Source organism: Macaca thibetana, chromosome 8 (genome assembly GCF_024542745.1).
Source record: "Macaca thibetana thibetana isolate TM-01 chromosome 8, ASM2454274v1, whole genome shotgun sequence".
Lineage (NCBI taxonomy): Eukaryota > Metazoa > Chordata > Mammalia > Primates > Cercopithecidae > Macaca > Macaca thibetana.
This window is the reverse complement of record NC_065585.1, coordinates 46,006,915-46,018,930: the sequence shown is the minus strand read 5'-3', so window position 1 is coordinate 46,018,930 and position 12,016 is coordinate 46,006,915. Positions and strand designations below refer to the sequence as shown.

Below are 12,016 nucleotides of genomic sequence, written 5' to 3'. Positions count from 1 at the left end.
TTAAAAAAAAACTTTATGTAAAACTCTTGTTTTTTTGTGACAACTTTTTTTTTTGTTTCTATGGTCTACATTATCAAAAAGTGCCCTAAATTTTATCTAAGTAAATATCTAAACACATACTGAGTCAATATTTTTACAAAGGTTGTAGTGAATCCTGATAGTTTGAAGGTGGATTTGATTTTGTATATTTTAAGTAAGTTCATGATAGTATTCTAATTAATGTAAGAAACTAGTCCAGGCACGGTGGCTCACACCTGTAATCCCAGCACTTTGGGAGGCTGAGGTGGGCAGACCACGAGCTCAGGAGTTTGAGACCAGCTTGGACAACATGGTGAAACCCCTTCTCTACTAAAAATACAAAAATTAGTTGGGGATGGTGGCATGTGCCTGTAATCCCAGCTACTTGGGAGGCTGAGGCAAGAGAATCACTTGAAACTGTAAGGTGGAGATTGCAGTGAGCTGAGATCACACCACTGCACTCTAGCCTGGGCAACAAGAGTGAAACTCTGTCTCAAATTAAAAAAAAAAAAAAAGAAAGAAAAGAAACTAGTAAATACAGTAATAAAGGAAGCTTATATTATTTATTTTTCTTGTAATAAATGATATAATAGTACCTTGTTCACATTATACTATGGCATATAAATAAAGATTAAGTTTCCTGTACTACTATTTCACATTGATGATAAGCTGCTGCTGCTGCTGCTTCTCTTCTTCTCCTCCTTCTCCTCCTCCTTTCTTCTTGCTGCTGCTGCTGCTTCCTCTCCCTCCTCCCCTTTCTCCCCTTCCTCCCCTTCTCCCCCTCCCCTTTCTCCCCTTCCTCCTCTTCCCCCTCCTCCCCCTCCTTCTTCCCTTCCTCTTCCTCCTCCTCCTCCTCCTTATTCTCTGTGAGTATACTTTATGTAGTCATTTTTGTTTACAACTGAAACTCTGGAAAAATGAACATCTTTTCCCCATGAGCTTCTTAAAGACACCAGTAAAAGTTTGAACCTTGTGTTCCACAAGATAAGCATCTTCTGACAATTATTTTATTTTATTTTTTTATGGTACTTGAAAGCAAGTGATGTTTCCCCCCCTCCCCCCCCCCCCCCCCCCACCCCCCCCCCCCCCCACCCCCCCCCCCCCCCCCCCCCTAAAAACTAAATTGAAATATTTGTTCTTAATATAATTATGTAAATATTTGTTATTGTTGCAATGACTACCTTTCTAGTCTTTTCTATTTAAGGGGGTTATTACAGATGTTATGGACCCTAAAGTAGATAGCTGAAATTGTAATGTACAATAGGAAGATTTTAGAGATAACCAATTTTAGAGATACAATAGGAGATAAATCTGAAACAATTAAGTTATTGAATTGAAGGGCAAGAGTTGAGAGAGTCTTGACTCTTAATAAGAGCAGCCAAACATTCAGGGAGCTGGATTGGCCAGATGCATGAAAGATGGGCACAAGTAAATAGCTGAAAATATATGGCTAAAAGCCAGTTATGTTTTTACATTTCAGACAAGCCATTGGTATCTAAATTTAAACTGCATTATATTCAGTTTTCATTATGGGGGGCATTGGCCTGTATTATTTTAGAGACAATTTGGTGTCTAAAAGAAGAGTCTTTTTATATAGTGACATTGTTTAGGAAGCCTGTTATCCCTAAAGGACCTATAGCAGGGCATTTTTCTTGCTTTTTGAATATTTTGATTTGTAACCGAAGTTCTTCTACCTTTAAGTTACCTCATTCTGTCTTACACGTAACTCTAGAAATGTAATGGTTTCAGCTATGAAAAGTAATGGTTTTGATGTGAATTGTAAGTTATTTATACCTAATTCCTAATGTGTCAGTATTGATCATACATCTTTTAAAATATGTATAAGATTAACATTGTATGTTTTATTTGATGTGACATTTAAATCTGTGGGCTTACAGAGTTTTAGTTGTATTACGTAGTCAAACTTTAAAATAATCTTTGCACTGAGTCATCTGGTTAAAAATATGTGAGTAATAAATCTAATTAAATTTTGGCTGGGCACGGTGGCTCACGCCTGTAATCCCAACACTTTGGGAGGCCGAGGCGGGTGGATCACGAGGTCAGGAGATCGAGACCATCCTGGCTAACATGGTGAAACCCCGTCTCTACTAAAAATACAAAAAAAAAATTAGCTGGGTGTGGTGGCGGGTGCCTGTAGTCCCAGCTACTAGGGAGGCTGAGGCAGGAGAATGGCGTGAACCCGGGAGGTGGAGCTTGCAGTGAGCTGAGATGATGCCACACTGCACTCGAGCCTGGGCGACTGAGACTCTGTCTCAAAAAAAAAAAAAAAAATCTAATTAATTTTTGTTCATGTGATGAAGACTAAAGATTGAACTATACTCTTTTGCATGAAATAATGGAAATGTATTTTTGTATAAAAGTATGAGAAGATATAGATATAAAAGTTTTGTGTATAAATAGACCTTTCTAGTTTCTAAAGGTAATTAAATCCTGGAAAAATCTTTCTTCTTTTTGTCTGAATACACAAAATGCATTATAAATTAAAAATCATTTTTATCACTTATAATAATGGATTCATGTGTACAAAAAAACTCTCATATAAGAGGTTGTACATGTTAGATAATGACACATGCCTATAGGTGGGGCTAATATCTTATTTAGAAAACAGTGTATGAGGAGATGGGGAATCCAAGAAGTAGGATTCTGTACCATGGAACATTGCCATAATGAATTTATTCTAGGAAAAGTTCAAAGCATGTAATACCTACTGTTCATTTCCATGGTCATTATAAAACTCTTAAGGCACCCTGTGATCATGTTACTTAAATAACCCAATTTTCAATAGACTTTGTAAGGTAAATTAGTAAAATGGAGTTTCCTCCAAAGTATACCCTCTCAGTCAATGCATGTTGTGTATAGAATTACTAGATACAAGTCAATTAGGTTTTGCAGAATAATTTTCTAAGAATGACAGTTTTGATTTTATATTGCTCGTTATAATATTAAATAACAGGAATAACTTTTAATTTAATGAATTGCTTTTTATCAGTAATTTATTATATGCATAAAGAAATACACATCGGCCGGGCTGTCTGTATGCAGCTGATTGGGAATTTGTTTTAAGGCGTTAGGCTATAAGCCATAAAAATGAGATAAGAGTGATCTTAAAATATATACTTGGTATATCCAATTGATGCTTAAAATATAAATTTTGACTTCTTTTAGGTTCCACAAATCAACAAGACTTTTCTTCAGGGAAAAGTGAAGATTTGGGAACAGTTCAGGAGAAGTCCACCAAAAGCCTTGTTATAGGTCCTCTTGATTTTCGTTTGGATAGCAGTGCGGTGCATAGGATTTTGAAAATGATTGTGTGTGCCTTGGAACATGAATACGAACCATATAGCAGGCTAAAATCAGGTTTGTTTCTGGATTAATTCTGAATCTAGTGCCATTTGTTTTGAGTAATTATATAATGCAATTTGTGTTGTCTTGCTAACTTTACCTTTTTAGTGTAATTTGCCTGTTTGCAAGGACTTTGATATATGTAGCTGTTTATTTAAGGAATAAACTTGTGTGTAGAAGTTGGAGAGGTCAAGATTTGAAAGTTATTGTGCAAGTACTTTATTTGCCAGTATGTGTCAGTATTTTATTGCTATACCTTTTTTAAACTTTTTCTAGTGGATACTTGTAAATATGACTATTTTGTTTTCACATTAATGGATTGTAAGGAGCCAGATATAAAGTTGGGCTCTAAACACACAAATTTAACATTCAAGAAAACTTAGGCACTACTGGTTTTAAAAAAATTGCTGTACAACTAATTTTTTCTACATGGTAGATAGCTGTGGTTGTCATCGTTTCATAAAATACAAATTCCTTTTTAAAGAAGTAAAGCAATTCTAGAGTAGAGCATAATAGTGTAATGAGGAAGTATAACATAATGAAGAACTCACCCTGTGGAGTCAGACTATGGTTTAAAATTTGACCCTCACTTCTTAGTATCCTTAAGAAATTTAATTAACATCTTTGATATTTCATTTCTCTGTCTCCATAGTAAGTTTAGTTATTGTGACAGAGATGGCTAATTGTCTCCTCAATATCCAGTTTTTTTTCACAGTAATAGAAATTTCTGTAACAGAAATAAAGACTATACATTTAAGGGATAGTCATATGACTAGGTTCTGTCTACTGGGATGGGAGCAGAACTTTATGTGATGTTTTGGGCCATGACTTTAAAAGCAAAAGAGCATGCCTGCCTTTTCTTCTCTTCTTTCTTCTGGCTGGAAAGTGAATACAATGATATGGGCTGGACCTGCCATTTTAGATTCTGAAATTAAAGCTGCATACTGAGGATGATAGAGTAGCAAGATAAAAAGCACCTAGGTCCTCAGTACTGTGATGGCACCATGTCAGTCCTGGATCCTTTAGACTCAGATTGTTTCACAAAAGAAATAAGGGCTGAGCATGGTCACTCATATCTGTAATCCCAGTAGTTAGGGAGGCCAAGGCGGGAGGATTGCTCGAGCCCAGGAGTTTGAGACCATCTTGGACAACATGGCAAGACCCTGTCTCTACAAAAGATTAAAAAAAAAAAAAAATTAGCTGGGTGTGGTGGCATGAGCCTGTGGTCCCTGGGCCGAGGAGGGAGGATTGCTTGAGCCTGAAAGGTTGAGGCTGTAGTGAGCTGTGATTGTGCCACTGTGCTCCAGCCTGGCCAACACAAGACCCTGTCTCAAAAAAAAAAAAAAAAAAGCTTCTCTTTTTGTTAAAATTTCTATTACTTTACTTTTGTCCCAGCAACTTTACTGTTATCTTAAATGATACACTGATAGGATCTACTTCCAATGATTGTTCTGAGCACTAAATGAGATAGTGCGTGTAAAAGCACTTAACACAGTGTACAGTAAGTGCTTGACACATTCATGCATTCGTTTATTGTACCTTACTTGAATGCCTACCCTGTGCCAGATGTTCTTTATGTGCTAGGATAGTATAGCAAACAAGACATACAAAGCCTTTGGTCTCATGGAGCTTATATCCTCACGGGGTAGACAAATAGTAAACAAGTAAAAATATCATTTCAGTCATTGATAAATACTAGAGAAGAAAAATAAAAAAGTTTGAGGAAGAGTGCTTGAAACAGAAGGAGGGGAGAGCTGTTTTAGTAGGGACTTTAGGAAAGTTTTCTCTGGAGAGTTTATATGTGAGCTAACTTGTGAATGATGTAAGGGAGTGAATCATGCATGTATTTGTGAAAAGAGCGTTTTATGCAGACAAGTGCAAGAGCCTTGAGGTAGGAACAGTTTTGGCAGTATACAGGGATACAAACAGACTAGAATAGCTGAAGCACAATAAATGTTTGTAAGTCATAGAAGTAGACATCAATCACCCTGTCGGGTTTTAGGGACCACGTAGTCTGGATTTTATTCTAAATGTGATGGGAAGTCATTGGTAAGTTTAACTTATTATTTTAATATTAACTTCTTATTAACTTATTATTTTAATAGTAAATAGTATGGTTGGCATATGTTTTCATTTAAAAATTTTAGATTTTCCTAGTTTTACTTGTACTCATTTGTGTGTATGTGTATTAAGTTGTATACAATTTCATCACCTTTGTAGGTTTGTGTGTTCACTACCATGGTCAAGAAAGTGAGCAGTTCCAATACCACAAGGATCTGGCATGTTGCTCTCTTACAACCACACCCACTTCCCTACCATGTTCCTTTCTCCTCCCTCTTTTCCAGGGGCTAGGGATAACATTTCTAAAATTTTATCATTTCAAAAATGTTAAATAAGTGAAATCATACAGTATGTAAGCTTTTGAGGTTGACTTATTTTGCTGAGCATAATTCTCTGGAGACTCATTCAAGTTGTTGCATGTATCAGTAGTTTGTTTCTTTTCCAGCTGAGTAGTATTCCCTTGTATACATATACTACAGTTTGTTAATTCCCTCACTTATGGAAGAATATTTGGGATTACTCTAGTTTGGGGCTATTACAAATAATGCTGCTCTGAACAGTTGTGTACTGGTTTTTGTGTGAACATTTCTTCAGGATAAATGCCCAGGTGTGCAATTGCTGGGTGATAGGGTAGTTGCATGTTTATTATTTTTTTTTCAAGAAACTACCAGGCTGTTTTCAGGAGTGGCCATACCATTTTACATCCCTATCCAATGATGACTGTGTGATCCAGCTTCTTTACATCTTCCCAGCATTTTGTTTTGTCACTGTTTTTTATTTTAGCCATTCTGATAGATGTGTAGTTTTAATTAGCAATCTGCCATCTCATTGTGGTTTTAAAGTTGTGTTTCCTTATTGGCTAATGATGTTGAACATCTTTTTATGTGCTTATTTGCCATTTTTATTTCTTCAGTGTACTGCATATGTCTTTTGCTCATTTAAAAAATTGGGTTAATCTAAAAGTTTTAATGTTTTTCATTTTATGCTGAAGTATGTCATCACTTTGAATTAATTTTTTACTTAAGGAGTGAGGTTTAGATAGGGGTTTATTTATGTGTCTTTGAATTTTCAGTTGCACCAGCACCATCCTTTCTTTACTGAACTGGTTTTGTACCTTTGTCAAAAATCAATTGAGCATATTTGTGTGGGTCTGTTTCTCAGTCCTCTAGTTTGTTTTCAGTTAGTAGACCTATGATCTTTCCCACTGTCAGTACCATGCTGACTTAATTACTGTAACTCTGTGGTAAACCTTTATATTGGAGGGAGAAGTTACTCATTTTGGTTTTGAAGGAACATTTGCTTAGGTTAGAAATAACCTCATTATAACTTTCATTTACATGTATCTCTAATGGAATGTTGGGTTGGCTGTTTCGTTTTGTTTTTGTTTTGAGATGGGGTCTCGCTTTGTCAACGAGGCTGGAATACGAGTGGTGTGATCATGGCTCACTGTAGCCTTGATATCCTAAAATCCAATGAGTCTCCTGCCTCAGCCTCCTGAGTTTCTGGGACCATAGATGTGCACCTCCATGCCCAGCTAATCTTTTTTTTTTGTAGAGATGAAGTCTTACTATGTTGCCCAGGCTTATCTTGAACTCCTGGGCTCAAATAATGCTGCCTTGGCCTCCCAAAGCCCTGGGATTATAGGCATGAACCACTGTGCTGGCCCTTGATTCTTTTAATATAGATCTACTATTTATTTTTCTCATGTAAAAGTCCAAGTTGGTCATTATTCCAGGGAGACTGTTTTATGGGATTGTCTTAGACCCAGATTCCTTCTGTTTTATTGTTCTGCCAACCCCAGAGATATGCCATATATACATGGTCAATTATTGGGTCACCATTACAGTGTGTAATTTTAATCAGGAGGAAGGGGGAACAAGAGCATAAAGGAAGGTATGTAGTTTTATTTATTTGTTTATTTATTTAAGAAGTAGTCTTGCTCTGTTGCCCGGGCTGGAGTGCAGTGGCACGATCTCGGCTCACTGCAACCTCTGTCTCCCGGGTTCAAGACATTCTCCTGCCTCAGCCTCCTGAGTAGCTGGGATTACAGGCGGCTGCCACCATGCCCAGCTAATTTTTGTATTTTTAGTACAGATGGGATTTCACCATGTTGGCCAGGCTGCTCTTGAACTCCTGACCTCAAGTGATCCACCCACCTCGGCCTCCCAAAGTGCAGGGATTACAGACGTGAACCATCGCGCCTGGTCTAGTCTCATTTTAAGGACATGGCATTCTCATCCCATTGACCAAAATAGTGACATGTCCCTGCACCTAACTGCAAGGTAATCTCTAGGAGGAGTCCATATACCTGACTCGAATCCAGAGGGTTTTATTGCTAAATGAAAGAAGGAGAAAATGAATACTCCTGGGCAATTAGCAATCTCTGCCACAGTAGATGTATTCTGTGTGTGTGTGTGTGTGTGTGTGTGTGTGTGTGTGTAATCTGTATTTGAAGTTTTGAAGCAGTCTGTCATCTCAAAAATGTGATGTATATAAAGAACCTTCTGACTGACTTTATTTTAATATACGTGCAGTCCTCAATTGCCGTGATGGCTTGGGACTATAAAAAGATCGTGCAAAGTGATCTTTATCAGTGTGAAGAATTAAGTTGTTGCACAATCTTTAGAAATTCTTGTCAAAACATTAAACATTCTCTTACTGTTGGTTATAAATGTATAGAGAAATGAAAAAATTTTAAAAGGAATATTCAAAATTAAGCCATTTTATTTCTTTGAATAAACTTAAGAATTGTTCGAACAGTTTTTTTCTCCTTCTTGTATAACTTACAATATGACATGTCTCTCTTATGCCACCTTAGCAAATTTTCATACTCCTTTCTACGTTTGGATAATATTCTAACATTTTATCCTACACAGTCTGTGAGGGATTTCTCTGTTGCCCAGGCTGAAGTGCAGTGGCACAGTATTGACTCATGCAATCTCTGCCTCCTGGGTTCAAATGATTCTCCTGCCTCAGCCTCCTGAGGAGCTGAGATTACAGGTGTGCTTACCTGGCTAATTTTTTTTTTTTTTAGTAGAGATGGGGAATCGCCATGTTGTCCAGACTTGTCTTGAACTTCTGACCTCAGGTGATCCGTCCAAGGTCCACCTTGGCTTCCCAAAGTACTGGGATTACAGGCGTAAGCCACTGTGTCCAGCCGAATTTTGCAAACTTAGCCACATCTATGTAACTAACTGTTTAAGAAACAGAAACTTACCAGCACTTCAGAAGTCTCCATTGTGTCCTCTTCTGGTTACTATTCTGACCTCAGGAGTAAACCACTGGCTGGGCATGGTGGCTCACTTTAAAGAAGTTTGCTGACCTTTGCTCTGTGTGCTTGCTCTATGCTTAGTATTCTCCAGTCTTTTTCATTTTAGCCATTCTAGTAGGTATGTAGTGCTATCACACTGTGACTTTACTTGCAATTACCTGATGCCTAATGATATCGAGTGCCTCAATGCAGGCACATACTTCTTTTTTTTTGAGACGAAGTCTTACTCTGTCGCCCAGGCTGGAGTGCAATAGTGCGATCTACACTAGTAGGATGCCTTCCCCTACTTATTATACTTATTTATACCCCAAATACCCTAGGCTCATTGAGCACCAGCTTTAGGTATCATTTTTGGCCACTGGATAGACCATCTTTTGCTTATTCAAGTCTTTTTTGCCCATTTATTGTCTATTTTTATAGGATAATAATATTTTAATGTGAAATTATAGAAAAACACAATCTCAGAATAAAGATTGTCAATTTTTTTTTTTTTTTCTTGAGACAGTTTTTCTCCTGTTGCTCAGGCTGGAGTGCCATGGTGTGATCTCAGCTCCCTGCAACCTCTGCTTCCTGGGTTCAAGCAATTCTCCTGCCTCAGCCTCCTGAATAGCTGGGATTACAGGTGTCTGCCACCATCCCTGGCTAATTTTTGTATTTTTGGTAGGGATGGGGTTTCACCATATTGACCAGGCTGGTTTCGAACTCCTGACCTCAGATGATCCACCTGCCTCAGCCTCCCAAAATGCTGGGATTACAGGTGTGAGATTGTCTATTTCTTAACAATTTTTAGAAGGTTTTTTATTTTTGTTTTCAATATGCTGTAGATACAAGTCCCTCATGGAGCTGGATCTTCCCCCTCCCCATCCGTCTGTGGCAAATATTTTATCTCAGTCTGTGTCTTGCCTTTTCATTATCTCAATGATATTTTAATGACCAAAAGCTGTTATTCTTTTAAAGAAAGAAAATGGGGATTTCTTAAAGATATATTAAAATAAAAAACTGGTAAATTTTTAAATAACGAAGACATACATTTACATTCGAGAATAGTGTAACTTACATTTGTTAAAGGTAACTTGTTGTTTTATACCTGCTTCATTGTTGAAGAGAAAAACAGGATTTGACCTTATAGTTTGGAGAACTAATTCATTTTTTAGTTGTTTAAGAATATTAATTATTTAAAAATATTCTTTATTAAGTTTTTATCATTTTAATTTTAGATATTAAGGATGAAAATGAAACAATACTGAATCCTGAAGAGGTAGCTTTTCTAGAGGAATATATTCCTACTCGACATACAAGTGTTACTCTCCTCAAATGTACCTGCACAATTTCCATGGCTGAATTCAACTTGCTGGACCATTTGCTACCTGTCATTATGGGAGAAAAGGTATATTTTGTGATTTGCTATATTTTTTCCCCTCATATATGGATTTTTTTTTTTTTGTCATTTATTGAAAGAATATCTGCAGCTGGGCACAGTGGCTTGAGCCTGTAATCCTGGAAATTCAGGAGGCTGGGGTAGGATACATACTTGAGGCCAAGAGTTTGAGACCAGCCTAGGCCACATAGCAATCAATACCTTGTCTCTAAAATAAAATAAAATAAAATAAAATAAAATAAAATAAAATAAAAAGTTAGGCATGGTGGCACATGCCTGTATTCCCAGCTCTCCAGGAGGCTGAGGTAGGAGGACTGCTTGAACCCAGAAGTTTGAGGCTGCAGTGAACTATGATCACGCCACTACACTTCAGCCTGGGTGTCACAGTGTGACCCTGTCTCAAAAAAAAAAAAAGAAAAAGATAGAAGTGTCTGCTTATATAGTTATCCATGATGAAGTAAAAGCAATGTAACTATGAACTAAAAATTAACTATGTTAATTTTTAAAATGTAATTTTAAATTTATATTTTTAATAAAATAAACTTGAGCTTGAGGGTGTATAAAGAAATGTTGAAGAATATGGGTGTAGAAGTCAGACCATATACCAGCTATAATGCCACAGACAATTACTTTATATCTCTAAGCCTTGTTTTCCTCTTCTCAGAAAGAGAACAATTATATTTTTTCAAGCAGACTGATTATTTTAGTTTTAGCCAGTAAAACTGTCAGCCTGCCTAGATTCAGACAGTTTATTACTTACATAGACAGCAGAAGCAAAGTCAGTAATGGTGCAAGCTCCCCTGTCCCTTGTTCCATAGGACAACCTGTAACCAAAGGGCCAAATGACTTCTATTGGTATATCGTGGGGCACCCTGTTGGCAACAATTCAGTTTCATACTGCAGCTAAGCAGTGGTGTAGCTTAGCATACGTCGAAAGCCCGTAACTCAGCTGAATGAGGAATGCTGATGAGACACTGTTTCATGGCAGCCTCTCTCAAGATGGGAAGGTGAATGAGAAATGCTCTTTTAGCAGCTCCTCACAAGACCACATATTATCCTCTGTTTTTAGGGTATCACAGGATATTCTACCAAGATCTGCTGTGGTTGAGTATTGCCTTCATGGCATGGATTTGTATAACATTATCAGGATGCTGGTACAGACCAGTCCCACCACAGTACTTAGCTCCTAGGATTATTTTAAATATTCATTGAAATAATGTATGTAAACTATTTTGCATGTATTAGGAACTGAGTGATGTCTGCTATAATTGTTGAGAATGCTTAATATTTGTTCATGGTCCATGTACAATGTGTTGCTTTCTGAATTTAACTTATATATACAAGGCCTTATTTGTTTGTTTGCTTTTTGAGACGGACTCTTGCTCTGTTGCCTAGGCTGGAGTGCAGTGATGAAATCTCGGCTCACTGCAACCTACGCCTCCTGGATTCATGCAACTCTCCTGTCTCAGACTCCTGAGTAGCTTGGACTATGGGCGCATGCCACCACACCCGACTAATTTTTATATTTTTAGTAGAGACAGGGTTTCACCATATTGGTCAGGCAGGTCTTGAACTCCTGACCTCAGGCGATCCACCCGCCTCAGCCTTCCAAAGTGCTGGGATTACAGGCATGAGCAACCACACCCGGCCTATCTGTCTTTTTTGGGATATATTTCTTTTGATGTTCGTATAATGATCAGGGTCCCCAACTCCTGAGATGTGGACCAATACTGGTTAGTTGCCTGTTAGGAGCCGAGTTTCAGAGGAGGTGGTGAGTGGTGGGTGAGCGAGCATTACCACCTGAGCTGTGCCTCCTGTGAGATCAGCGACGGCATTCAATTCTCATAGGAGCACAAACTCTACTGTGAACTGTGCATGCAAGGGATCTAGGTTGGCACTCCTTATGAGAATCTAATACCTAATGA

At 37.7% G+C, this 12,016-nt stretch overlaps 1 protein-coding gene across 9 annotated transcripts in view; it reads left to right on the top strand.

Annotated features, from left to right (window-relative positions):
* VPS13B (vacuolar protein sorting 13 homolog B) overlaps positions 1–12,016 on the top strand; it is an 859,202-nt gene that overhangs the window by 120,536 nt on the left and 726,650 nt on the right. For all 9 annotated transcript variants that reach the window (XR_007728201.1, XM_050801187.1, XM_050801183.1 and 6 more), the window contains 2 exons: positions 3,205–3,396; positions 9,931–10,100. Coding sequence is in view for 8 of the 9 variants with exons in the window: in XM_050801187.1 (XP_050657144.1) it covers positions 3,205–3,396; positions 9,931–10,100 (362 nt within the window). In the remaining variant the exon portion in view is untranslated. The remainder of the gene's footprint in view (positions 1–3,204; positions 3,397–9,930; positions 10,101–12,016) is intronic.